The 23,095-nt window shown below is 42.9% G+C and overlaps 1 protein-coding gene across 1 annotated transcript; it reads right to left on the bottom strand.

Annotated features, from left to right (window-relative positions):
- Window positions 1-1,307: 1,307 nt before the first annotated feature.
- Window positions 1,308-22,491, bottom strand: LOC142568110 (uncharacterized). Its single transcript, XM_075678189.1, has 9 exons — window positions 22,223-22,491; window positions 21,733-21,824; window positions 16,572-16,932; window positions 13,839-13,938; window positions 11,751-11,824; window positions 11,511-11,567; window positions 9,547-9,657; window positions 6,784-6,825; window positions 1,308-1,417 (listed from the first exon to the last, which is right to left on the bottom strand). Exons 1-9 carry the CDS (start codon window positions 22,404-22,406, stop codon window positions 1,308-1,310), a joined length of 1,131 nt encoding a protein of 376 aa, XP_075534304.1. The 5' UTR covers window positions 22,407-22,491.
- Between the last annotated feature and the right edge of the window lie 604 nt (window positions 22,492-23,095).

Here is a 23,095-nt window from a genome sequence, read left to right as displayed (position 1 = left end):
TTACAGGTAACACAGAAGCCAGACTATAGATTTCAAAAGCTATATAGCATAACCACTGTCACATAACAAATAGGGCTGTACTATATATACAGTAGCCGACTTTAACAAAGGTGCGGCAGACAACGGAGTGGATCACAAAAACATACATATAGTCAGGCAGCCTGGAAAAAAACTTGTTAACAGGCCGGTCTGTTAATTGCCACCTGCTTGCTCAAAAATAGCCAGCCTTTCCGAGACACTTTATTCCTGTTTAGGAACTTCTATATCACAGCAAGGTTTGCCTAAGGGCTAGTTCGTATTCCATGGTATCAATCATCACTTACAGCGCATACATAGACGAGGTCCCTCGTCCATGTATGCGCTGTAAGTGACGATTCTATATCACAATCAGTTGTGACCAGTTAGAAGAGTTGCAACAGTATCCTTTGGTAATAAATAAATAAAAATAAATAAATCCTTCCCACACTTGCATTGACCACATCTCTGGTTGGTGCAGCTTTAGCACAGTCCATTTTATTTGTAGAACGAATGTAACAGTTGCAACAAAACAGCACAAACAGAAGAGTAAAAGGGCAAGAACAAAACAAGGACACAATAGGTAACACACACTTGTGCTTGAGTGTGTCCCATCCCATGTCATCTTGTTGGTGCTCTATTACTCTTTCTGGGCAACAAGCAACAGGAGGGTCAAAGGCAAAATTTCACATCACAGCCTTCATGTTCAGCACTGTAGCGTCTGTCACACTCCCGAGACAATAGCTCAAGTACTTTGTGCGTGCCCTCACTAAGCGGGCGAACAAAGAACACTTAAGTCTAGTGTTGACAGCTTGGGCTATCGCCCCTTTTAGGAAGAAAAGATTCTGGGCACGTGGTGAAGAGTTGACTGTGCCCAACGTGCCATGAAGTCTCTTGAACTTTCTACATGAGACTGGTTTAGACGATTGCCTCTAGAACCTGCAAGACATGCAGACAGTGCAAAATGGGTTTGCATGATAACTTATTCTGTGGACAAGATTCTCTTGCGTGTATTGCGTCTACAGTGCGCATCCGCGGATTGGATGTGTATATATTAGCTCATTGTACCATAACATTATGACATGCCACCTACCCTTCCCTGTATTTACCGTTTCCCCTTTCCCCAGGGAAGAGTAGCAGGCTAGAGGCAGGCTCTCCAGGCCGACCTCTCCTCCTTTCTCTTCATTAAATTGTACTCTTCCTCCATGGCATGAGAGTACGCATTGCCGTGACATCTGGGAACCTGAAGGCTCTGACAAATACATTTATTCAAGACACTTGTGACACACAATTCAACACCGCTGCACATCGCCAAGCTTCTGCGACAGATGTTTACGGACCATCTTCATCCGCTTGTCCGCCACCTCCTTTGTAACATCACCCATGTAGATGGCAAGCATCGCTGCATAAAAAGTGAACTATTAACCTCATAAAGGAAACACAGAACTAAGCACAGTTTTTTACTACTCCATGGGTACATTCAAGAAGTCACTGAAGCACAGTATGTAGGCAAAGACAAATTTAATTTACAAAGCAAGCCACTACTGCTTGTGAACGCATGAATTAATTTCCTTAGAAAATATGTGCACTATAATTGTTATGCACGGTCATGTGTAATAGTGGTGTGCTTGATTACTTCATAGTTAATATGAAGCATCAATGCATCAAAGCTGTTACACTACTGCTAGTGAGGTACTATCGACATGAAATGAAATGCGAATGGAGCTCCTAACTGAAAGTAGAGTCTGCACCCGAACAGTCGACACCATTGACGTGCACATACTTCCGGTTTGACTGTCCTACGCAATGATGTTCCCTCTATACTGCAATATTTTAGTTTCTGTTCCGGTTCTCTTTTATTTGAAAGCGAAAGGTTATGGCGGAGTAATGACGAAAGTGCAAACTGTACCACTGCATTTCATTTGACACCGATGGCATATACGGTTTCACCGCACTGGGCAATAATACTCACCCTGTACTTTGATATTTTAGCTTCTGTTTTCTTCTATTTTTCTTCTGTCACATTCAAATAAAAGAGCCAGAACAGAAACGAAAAGGGGGAGCATCATCATGCAGTATATTCATACCGAATGAGCACGCCTGCCAATTGTGATGACCGGACGGTGCACACTAAACCTTCAGTTATGCTCTCCACTGTTCACATTTTATTTGACGCCGATGGTACCATGTTTTGCTCCATATGACTTGCATTGCATGAGCACTGTTAACACCTGACCATAATGAGCATCTTAATATACCTACAGTGATGAGAAATAAAGATATGGCTAACTATGCGAGTGCAGCAAGTTTCTGCCCTAATTTCAGTAATTCACCGGTGATGGCAGCTTGCGTTCTTGTGCAAAATTGTAGTCGGAAATCTAGCGCAGTATAACCTCGTCAAACCGTACCCACTTAAACAGTAGTTTCGTTTTAAAAGTAGTACAGTGAAATCGCCGGCTCAGTGCCCATTGAAAATAATGTTTTGTATCCGCATAAACCATACCAGCTTATTGCGTGCATATCGGTTACCACGTAGCGTTTCCACTTTTCATCGCACAATCACAGCAGTGTGTCGTCTCCATCGAGCAGCCCAGCAGAGCAACAAGCCTCAGAAATCAGAACGGCCTCCAAGTATCCTGTGCGTTTGCGCGTGAAGCCACATCAACGTCATTTCGGTGCCATGCTAGAGAGCGTTGTGGCATCTTGCAAAGGACTTGCGTGATATCGAAGCTCGGATAAAAAAGACGCCGAGGGCTCAGCATAGAAGAAAAAATAGGCATCGTTTGTGCTATCGAACGTGATACGAAGAAGTCGGCACTGGCACACGACAAGGATTTACTGTTGGCTATGGTGTGTGGCATTTAGAATGCGAAGTTGCTCGGCAGAGCTGCTGCGACCTCGAAGAGATGTCAGCTACAAGGTTCGACTTTTCGCCATCGTTGCCTCTGTTGTTTCCAAAGTGTCAACGAGCGACAGTGACGAGGACGACATGGAAAGCTACAGCACGGACGATTCAGGCCCGACAATGGCAGAAGCTACGCGTTACGTCAGCCTCATGAATGCAATTGCCGCGATGAAAACAGCACCCTGCAATGAAAAATGCGCCCCGCGACTTCTGCAGCGCTACCGCCTCCATGCACAGAGAACATGCAATGTCAATGAGAAGTGTGCCATGCGAGTGCTTGGCGAGAAAAGGGGGCTGGCTAAAAAGCTGGCTCGCAGCTTCAGTATACCAATGAACACTTTTGATCACGATCAAGCCCGATGCTGATCAGAATTCTCGACTGCGATTGGCTGCCTCACGCATCTTGCGCAAATGAGCCAATTATAACTGAGCCGACGACAGGCTGCTGTTGTCGCTGCTAGGCCGCCACGGCATCAAACGAAAATAACACTTTTGTTGCGCGAAGTGAATAAATACTGCTTGTTTTCCCCCTTTAATCGCACTCTCTCAGAGTTCAGTTTTTGACAGGTAAGTGAGCGATCTCATGCTATTTCGGTTAAGCAGTACTGCTGTTTAGTAAGTACTTTTCCCAAGCTCCGGCCAACTACGGTTTAACGAGGTTTCACTGTAATAGCAAAATATGGCAAACAGTTGCCAGACAAGTACTATCTGCTGAAAGACCATGGTAACAATAACTCAATTAAATAAGCCTTCAACTTTCTTTTTGCTGCAAAAATACTGAATTCGCCATCACATGCATAAATAACAGAGCTAAAATACTTTGTTGTTTCCATCATTCAATGGTAGAACGTAACACAAGGCGATTAATCAAAATTGATGTGCCAGTTTTATGTAAAATAAACCACATTATAATAAAAATATAAAACATGCCCAACATCAACGTGTAAACTTTCTAAAGGCCACAGGAAAAAGATATATACCATTTAGAGACGAAATTTTTTCTGGCGTGAGCGGTGGCTTTGCCACGGTGTAGCCAAGCGAACGGGCTTTGTTTGAAAGTGTCCCCGTGACACTCCTCGTCTTTAATTGCTCTGCCGTCCACAACACGGTAGCAGCGCTTCTACAGAACATAGAATCCGTTGAGGCACTAAACAAGCAGTCCCAGGCTTTCTGGTCCAACCAGAAGCCGCTGCCTGCATAAACCTGCATTACACAAAGAAATAATCACTCACAAATTAGAAGCACTAACAGTTCTATATCACTTTTTTATTTATTTTTGCTTTATCAGAGGGCTAGCTGTCAACTCCATAAGTACAGTGTCGTGCCAGATTTCCTTGACTGCACGAAAAATCCCTTGTGCACACAGAAGGGAGTGTGGCTTCTTGGCCATAGAGTTTCGTTAAGTTATCTCACAAAAATTGAAAATTACGAAAATTGGACGTAGCGGTTGCAAACTGCTAGTGCATTTGCTGGTCTGGCTGACCAGCACACAGTTTACTGCATGGCTTGCAACCACTGAGCTAGGCAGTGCAGTAGTTGAAAATCGCCCAACAACTGTCTTACCGAGGCAGATACAGGTAGGACTTTCAAATGCATACCTGCGAACTGTCACAGAATAATTTATAACTTTGTCAATTTATCACTTTGTGACAACATTCAGGCAATATCTGCAGCCAATAAATTTGGTGTGATTACCTTTCCGTCATCTCTTCTGGAGCCTATTACGAACTCCGAGTTGCCGTACTCAAAATCTGCAACCTCCTCACAATGAAGATGGCCTGCACAACAAAATGAGATTTCCAACGCACAAATTACAAACAGTGTAAGCTAGAACAAAGAAATTGGTATAATAGAATTCCTAGGACTAAATAATATATTGCATAGAACAAATAACTAGTACCCTGTTGTAGTAATACAAAGGGTGGTAAGAAAATGGAAGCAGTCACAGTCAGCAGAGTATTTACCCTACCAAGTGTACAATTTTTTAATAAACATTAAACGAACTGAAGCTAAAAATTATTCAAGAAATAAGGAAACGAAACTTTCACATCACTTCAGGGCCTAAAGGATAAATAAATTCGTAAAGCTTGCCTTTAATAAAACCAAGGATGCTCAAGTACATAAACTTTCTGTCCTTTGTGTCCTAATCTTTACAGACCTCTGAGGCGGCCAATTATACAGATCCCACACATTGTGTGAATCAATGTTAGGCAAAGCATTACACAGCTAGGTAACTAGCCATCTAGCATATAGGGACACTAATGTAGTGCAAATGGAACAAAGAACACATTGGAGAGCATAGGCGCCACCCACAACCAATTCATCACAGCCCCTACAAGACTAGAAAAAACATGCCAGCAAGACTGCAATAAATCAGTAGCAAGTGTAGTGCCCATGCTGCCCCACCATATGTTCTCTGCATTTTATTTGCCATGCAATGCCATGCCACCTTCCTCAAGTATAAAAGAAAATTAGGTTGTAGTGCTTTTACGTGCCAAAACCATGATCAGATTATGAGGCACGCCATAGTGGGAGACTGGGTTTGTTTTGACTACCTGGGGTTCTTCAACATGCACCCAATGCTTGGTACAAGGGTGTTTTTGCTTTTTGCCCTCATCAAGATGCAGCCTCCACTGCTGGGATTTGATCCCACAACCTCGGACTTTGCAGCACAACACCAAAGCCACAACGCCACCGTGGCAGGTTTCAAGTATCAACCAACCTCCATAACAACTTTAGGGCCGCAGAGCATCATTTGGGGTTCCATGAAAATGGTGCAAATGTCTGTATAGGGTGTGTGTTTGTGGCAACAGCAAAGGATGGCAAGGCAACTGATTTCTTGCTCTCTAGAGATGAAACATTCAACTTATTCCGGTACGACCAAGAATAACCTCACAGGTGGATGAACTGCGGCAATCACAAAAGTGATGCAATGTCACGGCATGCGTCAGCTTCGGCAAGGGAAGGACCAAAAAAAGTGGTGCATGCTTGCATGATGGAGCAAACTTGCTATGCAATGCGATGTATGCCAAGCATTTTAAAGCAGTAGCTTGCACATGTGAGGAATTGTGGTAGGCGGCTATTCTCTAATGACCCGTCGTGGTTGCTCAGTGGCTATGGTGTCTGGCTGCTGAGCACAAGGCCGCGGGATCGAATCTCGGCCACGGCGGCCGCTTTCCAATGGGGGCAAAATGCGAAAACACCCGTGTACTTAGATTTAAGTGCTTGTTAAAGAACCCCAGGAGGTCGAAATTTCCGGAGTCCTCCACTACGTTGAGCCTCATAATCAGAAAGTGGTTTTAGCACTTAAAACCCCATAATTATTCTCTAATGCCATGCATGTGCCTGTAACATAATGGATATACCATCAGGCTGTTGCACTGGGTAACCCTAGTGGGTAACCACCACTAGACAATTTTTGTGAAAGAGGCCCCAAACAAGGCAAGACAGAAACTTCCAGGAATGTACCTTGCAGAAGCACAGAATGGTTTGTATTGAAATGTGCTTTTAAGGTGACATATAATGCAATTTGGCCATTCCCTTATTGGTGGCAGGGTGTCCAGATCAGTGTTACTGCCTCATTTCTTATTCTCCCAATCATTGGAGCAATGATATTCGCAAATATTCAAGCACAACATGGGTTTGGCTGAGGTGAGACAAGTGCGAACTGGGCACCGGTACGAAGGGTGGTCCAGGTGTAGAACCTGAATAAGCTGATCATGACGATGATGACTAACATGTGTTTCCTATTCGTACGAGGAAGACAAAGCTGTTAAATCCTCTGCACTGAGCTAGGTTCTACACAAGATATAAACTTGAACAATGTTTTTGCTTCACATTATCAGTAGCACACTATTTCTTACCTATATTTTCCGATGGTGCTGGTGCCAAGGTTTCCACAGACTCTGCAAAATAACCACAAATTTATCACACATTTTGAGGGACCTAAGCAGCTTCAGACATCAAAGGAGTACCGACACAAAATTTCAAGTCTGGTTAATGTGCAAGATTCATTTATGTGGGCACACACACATCGCCTGCAAAATATCACCGGCGAATACAGCTTAGAACATATTTAAAACCAATTTTACAGTATGTGTGCGAAGCCAAGTGCAAAACGCAGCACCTCGCGACATCGATATCTAGGAAGGATCGTAAACAACCGAGAAAATGTTACGTTACGAATTTGCGATGCCATCGCGACGGCTCCAGCAAGCAAGTTTCTCGCCGCTCTGAACATCCCAGTGTCTTCTTTTATCCCTGGTCGCGACATTGACATCTCTTGCCGCTAACAGCGGCACAAAAATCAGCTAAAATTTCTTTCCGACACAAAGTAACTCGTGCAGTAAAGTGACTTCAGAAGTGTGCACCTTATAAAATGATGCGCAATAGAGTAAATCACTGGCGTGATTTTGACTCGCAAGCAGTCAGCGCGACCCCCACAGCAATCGTCTCTGTAAAGCGGCTCGCCTGGCCAACGTGTTTTCTCATCGCTACCAATGGCATCGGGAAAACTAATAGTATTGTCACTTATGAGCGGCATAAATGTGTAGGCATTGATTCTATTGACGAATATAGCTGCTTTATTACAAGCTACAAAGGGGTCGCAAGGGCCATCGGCCTCGGATCCTACAGCCAGGGAGCTAGGCCTATATGCCGTTTGCCAGCGGTCACCAGCTCGCCTGGCTTGCTCATTTGCTGTACCATTGGTGTGATAAGTCGCAGAAGTGGTCCAAGTTTGTGCATGCCACTGGACGCTTAGAATGTACCCCACTGAAGAGCAGCGAGATTTGCTCGTTTCATTTCGAACATGCCTGGTATAAACAAAACCAAAGCTGTTCGATGATCTTCCGCCAAGACTATGTTCCCAAGCCTGACGCTGTGCCAACTTTTATCCTGTCTTGTCTCGTGCTCCGGAATATGCTTCATTCCCAAAGCGCCCTCGACGAATGCTTCGTACTTATTGTAGCAGTGCGTATGCATAATGATAGCTGTTGCTAGCCACACTTTCCGAGTCGCTGCTTTGTAGTGGAGCCAATCAAAAGTGGTCGACCACGTCTGATACGGTGACGACTCCCGCAACCAGGAAATAGTCATCGCTGGACGACAATGAAAATGAGAACAACAACGATAGCGAGGACTTCGCAAAGCATGTGCAGGCGTATCAGACCAACTAGCATCATGAATCTCGCACGCCCGCGAGCATGACACAGTTTTGTGCGATCACGTGTCCAGCTGTTTTTACATTCCTTGTTTGGCCTATCTTGCAGCTCTCTGAAACCAAAAATTGGACTGGTCGCTACAGACAAGACTCCAAACAATTGCCTGTCGCGCTCTGAAGCCAATGATGTTTCGTGCCGTGATTACTGGGTCATTAACTACTTATTGCACCAGACCAATGATGTTTCGTGCCGTGATTACTGGGTCATTAGCTACTTATTGCACCAGAAAAAACAGGACAGAAATTTTTTGTGTCAGTACTCCTTTAAGGCTTTACAAAATTCCACCAGGCTGTAAACATGCCACGAATTTTCATCTCCTTTCACTCCACAGCCTGCATGTACAACAAAAGTTTAATCCATACTCTGATCCGGTCTCACTCATTCAAACAGATTGAAATAGTGGAGAGATTGCTGTGGTGGCGGCATCTTCAGAAGAATGAATGAATAACTCAGTCACATTATGATCTCTATCAAATCAGCTGCTTCCAGTGCTATTTACTTATTTTTTTTAGAAGGCTGGCAGTGAAAACACCTACTCGCAAGCACCTGTGACAAAACGATGCAGCAGATTCACCACTACCGAGTGTGAGAGCTCTGTAAAATACAGGCAACGTACATGAAAATTACCTCAATTACATCCTAGAAAAAACAAGTCCCCATGAACCATGCTTGAAAAGCAGTGGCTTCTTTATTTCATACCGGTTAAAAGCTAAGTTATTCATTCAAGAGCCATATGCCAACTGCTTTATGCACAAGCATCTCTGCAACACTGGTTAGATAAGCAAACATAGTAAAGCTAAGTCAAATACAATGCATGGCAGCACGGATTGTAATATCGCTAGCACCTCATACACAATTGCCTTACATGAACATGCTACTGGAAGCATGTAACATACATGAAAGCTGTTTAGAACCTTTTTTCAAAAAGCTAGCAGTTGCATGAGTGCTTTTTTGGTGTAGTGCAACTAGTGCACAGACAACAAAAAGAACCCACAAACAGTCAGTCTTGTTCTTCCTCTACATCCATGTACTAATTGCGCTACACCAAAAAAACCTTCATTATGACATACCAATAAGCCCATATCTGAGCAGTAATCAACTTAAATGAGTAAAACCTACAAAACGCATAAAGAATTTGAATTCCAGCTTTCTATGAGAAATAAATGAATGTGAATATTTATCTTAGTACCCCTTATCCTTTGCTTCCCTGTATGAACCTAAGCCACCAATACATATTGATAAAAACCTTGCAACTCCCTTCAAGTACACACTGTTTGTAAGATTTCCCCTAACAAATATGATGACAATGCCACAAACACCCAATTTCATCAAACAAAAAGGTACCCATACACCAGAAGACAGATCAAGTAGAAACAAATCATTTAACGTATACATATTCCTTACCCAACTCCTCTAATCTGTCAAAATTTGATGCTGCAGCATCATAGTTCTGAGCAGTTCCACATTCTGGAGAATCAGCAGCAGCAGCATCCTTTTGGACGACAGTTGCAGATTCTGAGGAATAAAAATGTTCGCATAATTATAGCACTTATATTCAACAACTACAGACACCTGCCATTTAGCTGATGGTTGCCTATTTTCCTTAGTTTCTCTACTCACCTGACATTAAACATATCGCCGAATTTCTTGATGGCTTTCACTTGCCTATTCACGCTAAGCTACCTCTACTATATTTACTTTCTTAGCTGGGAAAGTTAGGCACTGAATATGGGAAATTTCAAGCACTTTCTTGGTGTACCTCACAGATGTTTCTAATTACAAGGTTATTAGATGTTTTTGCCATGATCAATTATGGTGTGACTTGCAAAAGTGAAAGAGTGCATTGAAAGTGAAACTGCTGCGCTTTAAATAAGCAAGCACCTCTTACAAACATCATCAAGCATGCAAAACATCAATGCACAAGTGCATCAGTGTTTCACACTGCCAACAGTTTCCTTCAGGTTTGGCAATGGTGCTGCTGTTGTGCTCAGCTGTAACATGACGTGGCATATGCTACCAAACTTATTTCAGAAACACCTAGCACCATTACAGGTATAAATGTAAAAAGAATATGTACTGCACTGTAGTTTTCTTTTCACACAAGAGAATGTTGAATTTTCCGCCATAGCTTCATCACTACTGTTTATGTGAAATATATTCCTGATATTTATATTTTGTACAGTACAGCTAAGCCATGCAGCTCGATCTTAGTTGAAGGGAAAAAAAGTAACAAAACACAAAGGACAAGAAGAGAGGTTCATATCACAATGGCTGAACTATCAACTGAGCTTTATTAGAAATGGCGTAGTCCCAGTAAGGCCAGCAGGGCATGCACAACAACAGGATCACTAATCGCAGAGCATGAAAAGTCAAGTTTGCGGATTTATCGTAACCGACCCAAAAAGGCACATTCTTTTTCAAGTAAGCGCACCGAGGTTGTACTAATGCAGCCGTCATTAGTACAACGTCGGTGCGCTTACTTGAAAAAGAATAAGCCTTCTTAGGTCGGTCAGGATAGATGCGATAACTTGACTTTTCATGCTCTGTGATTAGTGATCCTGTTGTGCATACCCTGCTGGCCTTACTGGGACTACGCCATTTCTAATAAAGCTCAGTTGATAGTCCAGCCGTTGTGGTGTGAACCTCTCTTCTCGTCCTTCATGTTTTGTGACTGTTTTTTTCCTTCAACTATGTACCAACTGGCCCAAATTTCAATCCTTCTGCATCTTAGTAAAAGCCCTACGAAGAAAGTATACAGATAACATATGAAATTTAGAACTGAAAAGCAAAGTTAAAATAAAGGGGAAGCCTTTGTTACAATATTCATCCCCTTTAAAAAAGAACAACATGAAAGTCGAAAAACTTGCCACCAATGGAAGAAAAGCACACAACCTGAGCATCACTTGTACAAGGCTATACAAATTGAAGTTGTGCATGGCAGCTGTCCTTTATAGAAAATTAGGCAGAGTTGGCAGGTAGGCATCCAAAGTTCTTTCAAGTGCCCCGAATTGCAAGTACTATATGTGTCCCTCCAGGGAAGGAAAAGTAACCACTGAAAACTAACATATAGCACACTACAGTGCAAACTTGTTGCAAATAGCATGTGCCCCTCATTCCTCCTTCCTCAACTGCCTCCCACTCGGATTCCTCCTTTGTGCTCGCAGTCAGGAAAATCAAGTAACCTTACACAAGAGCAGAACAGTAACGGATGCACAAAAAACAATAAATGTGCACAAGTTGAGACTGCGACACACAAAAGTTGGAAAAAAGTAGTAAACAGCTGCCTGTTTGGTCTGCCATGTTGACCTACCACTTCAGCATTGCATAATACAATGTAAGCTCCAAGCTAAAACATGGGCGTTACTTACCTCTCTGGGCCAACTCCTCTGGGACGGTGGTCCTCTGAAGTGGGAGTCTTGCACGTCCTACAGAAAGGGAATACTTGTGAGTTACGTCAAGAAATTAGACGCCCGTGGGAAAAAAAAACCTTCCTCTACAGTAGCTTAAGTACCATCAGTGTGCTGGGCATGCATGGCTTGAGTGAACACTACATAACAGTATGAGTACTGCATAATGCAAATCACCTGTATTATTGGACAATGACTTACCCGTCTGACAGTGCACCCTTGGTGCTGGCACAACACGGGTTGTGGACCCTAGAATATCAAAATAACACAAACTGCTGAAAGACCATATAGGAACAAACACTTATTACAAATACATTCCTGCAATGCGAAATCATTACTCAAGTGATCACAAAGCAAGTGCCTTTATTGCATTTAACATTACAGTGCTTGCGAAGATAAAGTGCAGATTAACAAATACCTTACACAAGCTACCCAAATGTTTGCAGAAGTGGTTTGTATCGTTCACAGCAGACACAATTTCAGCAAACCAATACATAGTTAACGAAAGTTTGTAAACTTTTTTTTATTTTGCAACTGTGTTACATACTTATGTTAGAAATTTCCGGGCAATAGTATGTGAAGGGAACTTCACTTTGATTCTACTAAAGCGCTTGTGTTCCCGGATATCAATTTCATACTCAGTATGCTAATCTTACCTTCAGGGGCAGAGATAATCTTAATAGATAGGGAAAAGACTGCATATGATGTAGCTTGACGCAAAAACTTCTTTTGCATTCTGGGACCAGGAGCACAGCTGTTATCAGCTTTGCCTGGCTTTTACACTGGCATGATATACGCAATAAGCTATGTCACATGATGGGTTTGCCTTGTGTCGACTCCTCCCTCTCCTTTAATGCGAAATTCACACAGAGAGAGCCGAATTTCATTATGAATATAAAGGAACAGAAGTACTATATAAGAACCAAACAAAATGTAGTTGTCTTCAAATATGACCGTCTTCAAATTTCCAATGTAAATGTACACAACGAACGTGACAAAAAAATCTAATCAACAAATTTTCGTTAATTATGCATCTACAGACTCTGTTGCAAATACAGTCGCCGACTGATTTCCCGGACTCCAAAAATTCGGACACGCTCGATTATTCGGTCTGCTTCGAGGCACTACCAGATTCTCCCCATAGACCATAATGTATAACAATTGCCAAAAGTTTGGACACCTTGCAACCTCTCGTCTGATTTTTCGGACACTCCTTGAGCATGTCAGTGTCGTAGCCGCTCAGTCTCATTACTTTCATCTTCACAAAAAACCAGCATGAAAAAGACATGGACAAGCAAAGAAACAACAAACACAGGACTGTTTTGGAACTCTTGTTTCTTTGCTTGTCCGCATCTTTAGCATAGTGGTTTTTTGTTAAGATGAAACCATACCAACTCACCCAGCTATTAGTTTTGATGAAGAAACCCATTACTCTCAATTTGTTTTGAATATTGAACTAGCCTTGGATCATATTAATCTTAGAGTCAGACCCCACGTGCGTTTGGCAGCGCGTGCTCACTCCTGGCCCCTCCTGGCTAGATGCCTTGGCAGACATCGCTTCCTACTGAGCTATTGATAGTGCTCAATTAAAAATGCACAAGTTCGATGTGGTACTATTATTTGGTCAAGCTGTTTCAGGACAAATCCGGTCCACGCGACATTGCACAGCCAGATTGGAGAACATGAGCACAAGTGCACATTCCAGCCAGTGTTGTACATGCAGCAAATGCTGCATATATGCATTACATGTTGCTGCATCTACTACATAGCGTAGATACTGCGGCTGCCCCAGGGTACTGCAATGAACCCACTAGCTGAGCTCACTGCAGCTCGCTGAGCACAAGTGTGCTTGGCATAGCCTTAGCAGTGCATGGCATTGAAGGAGCACAAGGACCACGAAGGGGATTAATGGTGATTTTTGAATGCCGATAGGCCTGCTTCCACTGAACGCATTGAAGCACTCTTTCAACGCAAAGTATTCATGAAATAGACTATATTAATTTCAACTGCATTTCCCGAGTTCTACACAGTTTTTCCCGGTCTCTTTAACAGTACATATGCACAGGGTATAAAATAAGGCTGAATGATGCTTTGAAGATGTAATAATTGCATGCTATACAAGCACTCCAGTTGGAATGTTATAGTCCAATATAATGATACCTAATGGCCCTTATGCTACATCAAATACAGAAAAAAATACTTTCTTGAGTCATTCTTTGTTCTGTTTTCAATACACTTTACTGTGGAAAACAAAATAATGCTTGTAATGAAGATTAAACTAGATCGCACAGCAGAACATAGAACTTGCCTCCAATGCTCAAAGGGGTGACAGGGTCCGGCTGCGCCCGTACCGACACATCAAATGATGTGGCGTACACAACTCTGCTTTCTGAAAGGTTTTTGAAGGAGGCATCTGAGCTGTCAACAATTTACCAGTACCTAAATATCATAACTTATCACGACTGGCACCAGTAAATGACAAATGATAACTTCTGTATGAAATAATATGTACCCCACAAAGACATATAATGTTTAATTCACCCATTGACAAGAATAATAATAATAATATTTGGGGTTTTACGTGCCAAAACCACTTTCTGATTATGAGGCACGCCGTAGTGGAGGACTCCGGAAATTTTGACCACATGGGGTTCTTTAACGTGCACCTAAATCAAAGCACACGGGTGTTTTCGCATTTCGCCCCCATCGAAATGCGGCCGCCGTGGCCGGGATTCGATCCCGCGACCTCGTGCTCAGCAGCCCAACACCATAGCCACTGAGCAACCACGGCGGGTAGCCATTGACAAGACAGCACAAGTCAAAAACAGAGAATGGAGTAGAAAACTAAGACAACATAGCAACACATGCTGCCAGCTGTTCCTGCTTGTTTTGCCAATGCTAGCAATGAACACAAATATTTCTCCTGCTGCAGCTTTTGCGTTCGGGAAGCACAGTTGATCCCTTATGTTCCTTTGTTTAAGCAGTATTGACATGAGTCAAGGAAATAACATATCTGCAGAGCAATAACTTCCAATAACAGTGACTGTGCTTGCGCAACAGTGTCAAAACCTATTAGAAGCTCTTATACTGAAGTGGTGGCAACACAAACATTTCTAGCATTTGTAGCAATCAGCATTAAAGCTCAAAACAATTTCACTTCTTCTCTTAGCATAGTTTGTTTCATGGAGGTAAAGTTTCTGGTCATAAAATATTAATCCTTCATAATTCAAATAAATTTGCCCCTACAGTGCCTTTTTGGTGTAAGTGCAATGCTTTGAAAAGTACATTCTTAACTGAAGCACTTATTTATTGCAGTTCATCTGTATGCTTTTTCTCTGCAAAGGCACCAACTCTAGATGATATACTTTTACAACCACTTGCAATTGCCTTTATGAGACACCAAGAAAACTGAAGAAGAAAACGACCTGTACTTTTCTTTTTGTTCAGATTTTCACTTGGGGAACAAACAATGAAACAAATTAGACTTGAAAAGGCAATGAACACTGCAAATGCCAACAAGCTCGACTTCTGTGTACAGAGCATGGCTGGTGCAACATGTGCATAGCAGATGCACCAAATTTCACAGCTGTACCACAAATTTGCTGCATTTAGCTTCTTTGTAGAAGGCATATCGCCTTACCATTGTGCTCTGTATTGTTCTTCTATCCAGCACTCTAAACAAGAGAGAGGTTCACAGAAAGATTAAGTCGTAAGAAGAAACTTTAGCTTGTGGCCAACACCAAGTTCTTTATTGAAATACATGCAAAATGCAAATATGTTTTGATGACACATCTGCTTGGCTAATTTTAATAAAATTCGCTGCACTTAAGAGAGTTAAAATTCTAATGATTATAGGAAACAAATTTTGATTTAGGAATATAATGTTTGACAAATATTGCCAACAACAGAAGCACAAACTTTACAAATCCATAATAAGAGCGTTTGTCCGACTTTTGTTGATCACATAGCAAAAGGATCTCAAGCATTTCCTACGTGTTTCCACTTGACCAAAATTTCAAACATTGCTTCAGTGCTTCTTGCTGCATTAGCGTGATCAGATGTCAGTTCCGAGAATTCGCAGGACTGTCCTGAATATCAATTACAATTCCTGTGTTCCAACTTTCCTTCCGGAGTAAGCACTAGGTCCACATTGAGGTTTGACGATACTGCTTGGGGAGGGGGGGGGGGTATTCTCTAAGTGTCCACCTAGAGATGTCCGTTGTGTCTGCTGTTGAAGTTCTGATTGGCTGGGCTGGGCTATGCATCAAAAGGAGACAGGCGCCCCCTGGCCAATCAGAACTTCAGCAGCAGAAGAAATGGACATGTCCAATAGGTGGACACTTACAGAATATCTCCTCCCAGGTCACACTACACACTATGCACAATGAAAGTGCTCCAAATTACTCAAGCTTGCCTTTTTTAAGTATTTTTCAGGAATTTCGCAATGGAAAGAATATTTCATAGAAAAGTCAAATGAGTGCAAAACTACCAATGGCAGAGTCTGTCATGACTAATTTCCACCTAAAATGCAACATTCTACACTTTAAAGCATGGTCCAGTCTTGAAAGCAGTAACGTTGGTGCAATGTCTCGTACTGCTACAAAATTCCCAACCTAAATATTCATCCCTAAGCCATGTCTGCCATCCTGAGCTACCCATACTACTCACACCCAACACCACGCTTAACTAAGTGAAGTAGCCTAGTCGATACGCCTTTTCTAGTACACTCGACCCTGGGCACATGGCAGACCGACATTGCTCAGGGTGATATGCCACCAGACAGCTGCAACCAGTAAAGCATGAAAAACAATAATACAGGGAAAATATAACTGAAGTGAACCAGGCAACACAGACAGGAACCAATAGCCTCAACTAAACCACAATTATGAAATATCCTGCATTTGTTTATGCTGGATGTCACATGGGGCCCTAAACATTTTAATGGGATCAACTTCATCCTTGGTGTGGGAACTTCCCAACAGTACAGTAATGATCCAAAATGCAAGAAATGAAAACACTCACCACTCTGAAAAAGCTTGTAGGAGAGCGTCTTTTGCAGCTCCATGTTCATGGCACGAAGCTGCTGCATTTCTTCCTTCAGCTCCTTATAGTGCTTCTCGGCACATATGCAAGTGCCTCTTAGCAAGGCACTGCTTTGATCTTGAGGAACCTGCTGCGCCGAGGAGACTACATGAGTGCTTTCCTTCAATTGTTCTTGCAAGCTGTCAAGCTCACTCTGCACAGCTTGCAGCTCCAGCTGTAAAGCTGTATAAGCACTTCTGGTGACGAAGTCGGACTCGTCGTCCTGCAGGACTTCGTCCGCCAGCTCCAGCTCAGACCTCTTGCGTGCATCAGTCCTCAACTTTTTTTGGGACTGCTCCACCTGCAGTTCAATAAGGCACAATAGATGCCCTGGCAAAATGAACGCACACCACTTTCTGCACAGTATGTAAAAGTTAAGTGTAATGCAGCACATGACTTTATTTACCTTCATAATACAGAATAGAAGTAAAACACAAACAAAGCTATATACAAAAATCAACCCAATGTGAAAAGCAATAAAAACAAAGCTGGAATCATATTTCTGTAGATGTGGTGCAGATGTTGTTACACTCACAAACAGTAGAAAGCAAGAATTTGCACTCCATATTTTTCTGCATGCTCGTTAAAGATGTTCATATTATTATGATGACGATTTGGGATTTCAATGGCACACTCATAACACCAATAATAACTAACTAATTCACATACACCAGGTGTTTCCATTACTATACAAGAACTTTATTTAAACCGTGTGTGGCAGATAGCAAAGTTCTAGTCCACGAACCCAATTGCTCGAAACGACTGCCAAAATGGCCACAACACAAAATAATTTCTGCAAATCATTGAGGGCTAACGGTAGATTTGGAATAAACAGAGTGAGCATGCTACTGGGTGATGACTTCGAAAAGGCACTTCATAATATATTTATCGGTTATCTAATATATACCGGTTATTTGCCCTGCGCGTTACATTGCCAGCCCAGCTACACCTATTTTTGCAGCACAACCTTAGACCAGCGAGATGTAGATGACTCGGAGGTAATGAATGAGACCGTAACTAGGCTGGCTTCAGAAGCAGCAATTGAAGTGGGAGGCAACGCACTAAGGCAATCAATAGGTAAGCTCTCCCAAGCAACGAAGGACCTAATAAAAGAATGACAAAGAATGAAACAGTCCAACTCAAGAGATCAGATAGAATTTGCGGAATTGTCAAGACTGATCTACAAGGAAAAGCATATTCGAAATTATAACAAAAGAAAGGCTGAAGAAGCAGGAATAAATGGACTCAGCTGGAAATCAGTGAGAAGAAAACTCAGCATAGGACAAGCCAAGATGCATGCACTGAAAGATAAGCAGGGTAATATCATCAGCAATATCGAAGATATAGTAAATGCAGCGGAATAATTCTATGCCGACCTATACAATACCCAGAGCAGCCAAGATGCTCCCATTGACAGTAGTAATGATCAGGTTACAGAGGCTCCTTCTATAGGAGGTATGCACTGAGCTTGACCCGCGAGGCGGCGACAGTGTCGCTGGGGCAGCCGCGCCATATTGACGGTCGGTAGCACGGAGGAAGGTGGTCGGGAGCATCGAAAAAAATGGCAGCGGTCTTACTCGCGCGAACATCTGATCCCTATCTTTTTGCTCGCCGTTCGCCTTGTTTTCTTATCCAGTCACTGATATATAAGCAGGACGTTGCAGTGTCTCGTGCGCAGTGCTGTTCTACGTCTACGTACAAAGTTTACGTATCCGGACTGACTACGCTCCGGCGTGGCCGTGCGTCAACTGAGCTTCGGTGTCGCGGTGAACTGTGCTATGTTCAGACGCAGCAGTCACACAAGAAAGAAACTCGGTGATAGGAATACGTTCAGATTGGGTTCCTCTCGACACGTGGTTATCTCTCTTCTTAACTGCAACCTTATGTAAAAGAGCAGAGCAGCTATGTGCGAGGACGCCTCGGCCAGGCCTGCCTTGCAGGCGCAGTGTGCCGCCAGCACCTCGCCGTTTTCTTTTGAGAGAAGCCATGGTGGGGGGGGGGCGAGTGGCTTTTCATAGAATGACTGTGATCGACAAACCTGGGAGGGCAAAAAAAAGAAAGACTGTTTTGGCAAGACCAGAATAATTGACGTAGCATAAAAATTACGAAGGCTGTGTAAAATCAGTGTTTGGTTCTCGGGGGGGGGGGTCTTTTCTTTTTTCATGAAAGCAAATTTAACGCTATCCTTTGAAGACGCAAGTGGACAACGCGGAGTAAATTCCGTAGTGAAGGCGACCATGTTACGCGAGCACTTTGACGTGCGGCTGCTGCACCCAGCCGCTCGCCAAATCATTGTGGCCTTCCATCGACTTGTAGGCCTTCGATTGCTCGCGGGTCGCGGAGCTCGTTGCATACGCAGTGTAATCCTTGATGTCTGCGACGTCCACACGAGGCAGTAGTCCGACATCGCGCCGAAGCTGATGATCTTTGAGTTCGAGCTCGTCGACCCAGTCGCATGAGCGCACTTAGTTTTCATAACGCGATTTTTCTGGTTGACTCAACCCACGCACGTACGTGCTTAGGCCCATCCTTGACCTAGACGAACTACTCGATAGCCAAGTCAGAAAGGCACATTTAAAAGGTCGTTTGACGGTTCGTGCGTATCGGTGGGCCACTTGGCGACGCAGGCCTGCTCGCGTAGGCAGCGCGAACTTACGACCGTAGTTATGGCGGCCTCCGCGGATGCCGCTAGCGCTCCTAGCGGATGACGTCATGTGCATACCTCCTATAACTTGCGAGGAAGTTAGAAGGGCCTTGCAAGACAGGGAACGGGGGAAAGTGGCAGTAGAAGTTGGAATAACAGTTCATTTAATCAAAGATGGAGGAGACATGCTTGAAAAGTTTTTGGCCCTTTATACGAAATGTCTCACAATTTCAAGGGTCCCGTAGAACTGGAAGAATGCCAACATTATACTAATCCACAAAAAGGAGACGTTAAAGAATTGAAAGATTACAGGCCCATTAGCTTACTTCCAGTATTGTATAAAATATTAACCAAGATAATTTCCAATAGAATAAGGGAAACACTTCAGTCAACCAAGGGAATAGGCTGGCTTCAGGAAGGGATCCTGTACAATGGACCACATCTATGTAATCAATCAGGTAATCGAGAAATCTGCAGATTACAGTCAGCCTCTCTACATGGCTTTCATAGATTACGAAGAGGCACTTGATTCGGTAGAGATACCAGGAGCCATAGAGGCATTACTTAATCAAGGAGTAGAGCAGGCTTACGTAAATATCTTGGAAAATATCTATAAAGATTCCACAGCTACCCTAATTCTCCACAAGAAGAGTAGGAAGATAAAGTGGTCAGAAAAGGCGACACAATCTCTCCAATGCTATTCACTGCATGCTTAGAAGAAGTATTCAAGCTAGTAAATTGGCACGGCTTAGGAGTAAGGACCAACGGCGAACATCTCGGCAACCTTCGGCTCGCAGATGACATTGTCCTGTTCAGCAACACTGGGGACGTATTACAACAAATGACTGAGCACCTTAACAGCGAGTTTGCAATAGTGGGTTGAAAATTAATATGCAGAAAACAAAGATTATCATCAATAGCCTGGCAAGGAAACAAGATTTCAGTATCGCCAGTCAGCCTGTAGAGTCCGCGAAGGAATATGTTTACCTAGGACAATTACTCCCAGGGGACCCCGATCATGAGAAAGAAATACACAGAAGAATACAATTGCGTTGGAGCGCATATGGCCCACATACTCAGATCCTTACTGGAAGCTTACCTTTATCACTAAAAAGAAAGATGTACAATCAGTGCATTCTACTGGTGCTAGCATATGGGGCAGGAACTTGGAGACTGACAAAGAAGCTCGAAAACAAGTTAAGGACCGTACAAAGAGCGATAGAACAAAGAATTATAGGTGTAGCATTAAGAGACAGGAAGACAGCAGTGTGGATCAGTGAGCAAATGGACGTAGCCAATATTTCAATTGACATTAAGAGAAGAAAAATGGAGCTGGGTGGGGCATGTAATGTATAGGTTAGATAACTGGTGGACCATAAGGGTTACAGAATGGGTGCCAAGAGAAGGGAAACGCAATTGAGGACGACAAAAGACTAGGTGGGGTAATGAAATTAACAAATTTGCAGGTGCAAGTTGGAATCAGCACAGCACAGGGGCAATTGGAGATCGGAGAGAGAGGCCTTCGTCCTGCAGTGGACTTAAAATAGGTTAATGATGATGATGTATATACATATAGATAAAGCACTTTAAATGTTACTGAAACTTGCAGCACAGATTCAACCAGAACTGTTTTAAGATGTATGTGGCGCATCTTAAATATCATTATTTTCATCACTGCTTTTGCTTTTGATATACCTGTGCATGCAGCAGCTTATGTGGTAGAACTTGCATGGACCATAACATGAAACCTTTTTTTACTATTTAGACAACTATTTGGTAATATGGAGTATGTCATGTATGCACAATGCTATATATAAGGCTTCAATTACAAAACGGCTTGCAGTTTACATAGTAAAATTATTCTGTGAAGGCTTTGGACTGTGACCTACCATGAAAAAAGTTCCAATCTCAGCTGCCGAAGCAACTAAACGTTAAGAATAAAATTGTGTTTGCATTCTGTTCTTTCTCCTGCAGACGTCACAATTAAGCTTTTGAAACAGTTATAAGTTCAGAGTGGGCACCCCACCCTGTCGCTTTCATCACATTTATCTCTACTAGCTGTTTCTTTTGTCATCATGCAAACTTGCCCAACTGTCTGCTTTTGCCTTATCAGCACACTGTTGTCTTAGAGGTGATGTTAAGCTTTTGAAATTGGCTTGCAGTACATCTACAGGGTGTTATGAAGGTGGAAAGTGCTTGGTTTAAGTGAATGGTGGTGCATCACTTACTGACTCATTCCACTATCACTAATTAGCACGCGGAATGCTTGCAGGTGTTCCTAAATTATTTTACCATTCTTTTCACTGTAGTATGTGTGATGCAATCACATTGACTTCCGTGCAGGTTGGACATCACTGTCATTACTTTTTCAAGACGTAAGGCAGTTCAGCACATAACATAAAGTGCTCTAGCCTTCTGCCTTGCATGCAGCAAATGCAATTATCAACAAGGCATTACCTTTTCTTTGTTCCTTTTCCGTCCTTTTGGTAAGTCCACCACAACCTTCCTGGGGCGCTTTTCCATGTATGCTTCCATCTCCTCCATCGATTCTGCAGATAATATAACGATGTGGGATGCAACCCAAGCACACGCAGACACAAATATCCTACAAGGCCTAATGCATAATGTTCCTGCAAGCATGACAACGCCATTGCAATCCAAGAAAAGACGCCGCCTTTTGGAGACTCTACAGCCGTTTTGAAGCACGCCTACATGAAATGCTCATGATGCAATTATTGTGCGATAGCGTACATTGAAAATTAAAGGCTCCAAGTGAATGCAAATACAGGTAATGCTGCCGCCATTTTCGAGGCATAACACACTATGTGAAAAGGTCTAGATAAGCTGCTTCCCGACTTAAATTATGTCGCTACGGCCGCTGCCTATACACAACGCACGTTCTTTGATCCATGACATCATGGTGAAAGGAGCTTGACGTGTCACTTACCAGTGAGATGCAGGATCCGCGCTTCATAAAAATCGCCGTCTGTGCTGTCGTCTCCAGGCCAGTAAACGCTGTAACATTTGGTGGGCTGGAAATCGGCAACGTTCTTGGGCTTGAAGTCGCTTATCGCGCAGTGCTTCACGACAGCCGTCTTGCCATCGAATATGTATTGCACGTACGCAAACATCTTCACGCAGCTTAGATCAGTGGCGGCTAGCTAGGAGGCACGAACGAACCAAGCGAACTGTCACTCAGAGAGTAGCACTTGTCAAATCCACGTGTTCACGTTATACCACGTGCTTGAGATGTGACGTCGTATTGACGACATTATCCATGTCATGTGATCTAAGGCGCGAACATACGAAAGCGCCACACTGATTTCGTGCTAGTGTAACTGTTTGCAGGACGCACAAAAGAGCCTTTTCATTCAAAACGCGTGCTAAATAAAGTGAAACAGGTGCCCCCACTAATTGAGCCACCATGATGCCGTTATAAGGTTAGGAAATGTTGGCTGCACTTTTTTTATCTTTTTCTTAATGCGGATTTTCATTACATCTGCGTCAAAAGTTAATTTTGCATAACGAACGGGAAGTTTCCGAGCCTTACATGCAAGATAGATTAAAAATGCAAGTTGAGTGGGTGTAATAAATGCGAGATGAAATTTTTTTCTACATTCGGTATTCGTATCATATTGCATAACGGGTCACTTTCTGTATATATGGCATTGTATATATATATCCCATGATTTTTTTATACTTTTAAGTTTATCTCAATTGACAACAGCGACAATAGCTAATAATAATAGGGAAAATGCAATTATTCTGTGGAAGTGCCACGTCGTGAAATTACTCCTTTGAAAGCTGGCAGTGAACACTT

This window comes from Dermacentor variabilis, unplaced genomic scaffold (genome assembly GCF_050947875.1).
Source record: "Dermacentor variabilis isolate Ectoservices unplaced genomic scaffold, ASM5094787v1 scaffold_16, whole genome shotgun sequence".
NCBI lineage: Eukaryota > Metazoa > Arthropoda > Arachnida > Ixodida > Ixodidae > Dermacentor > Dermacentor variabilis.
This window is presented reverse-complemented; position numbering and strand designations above follow the sequence as displayed.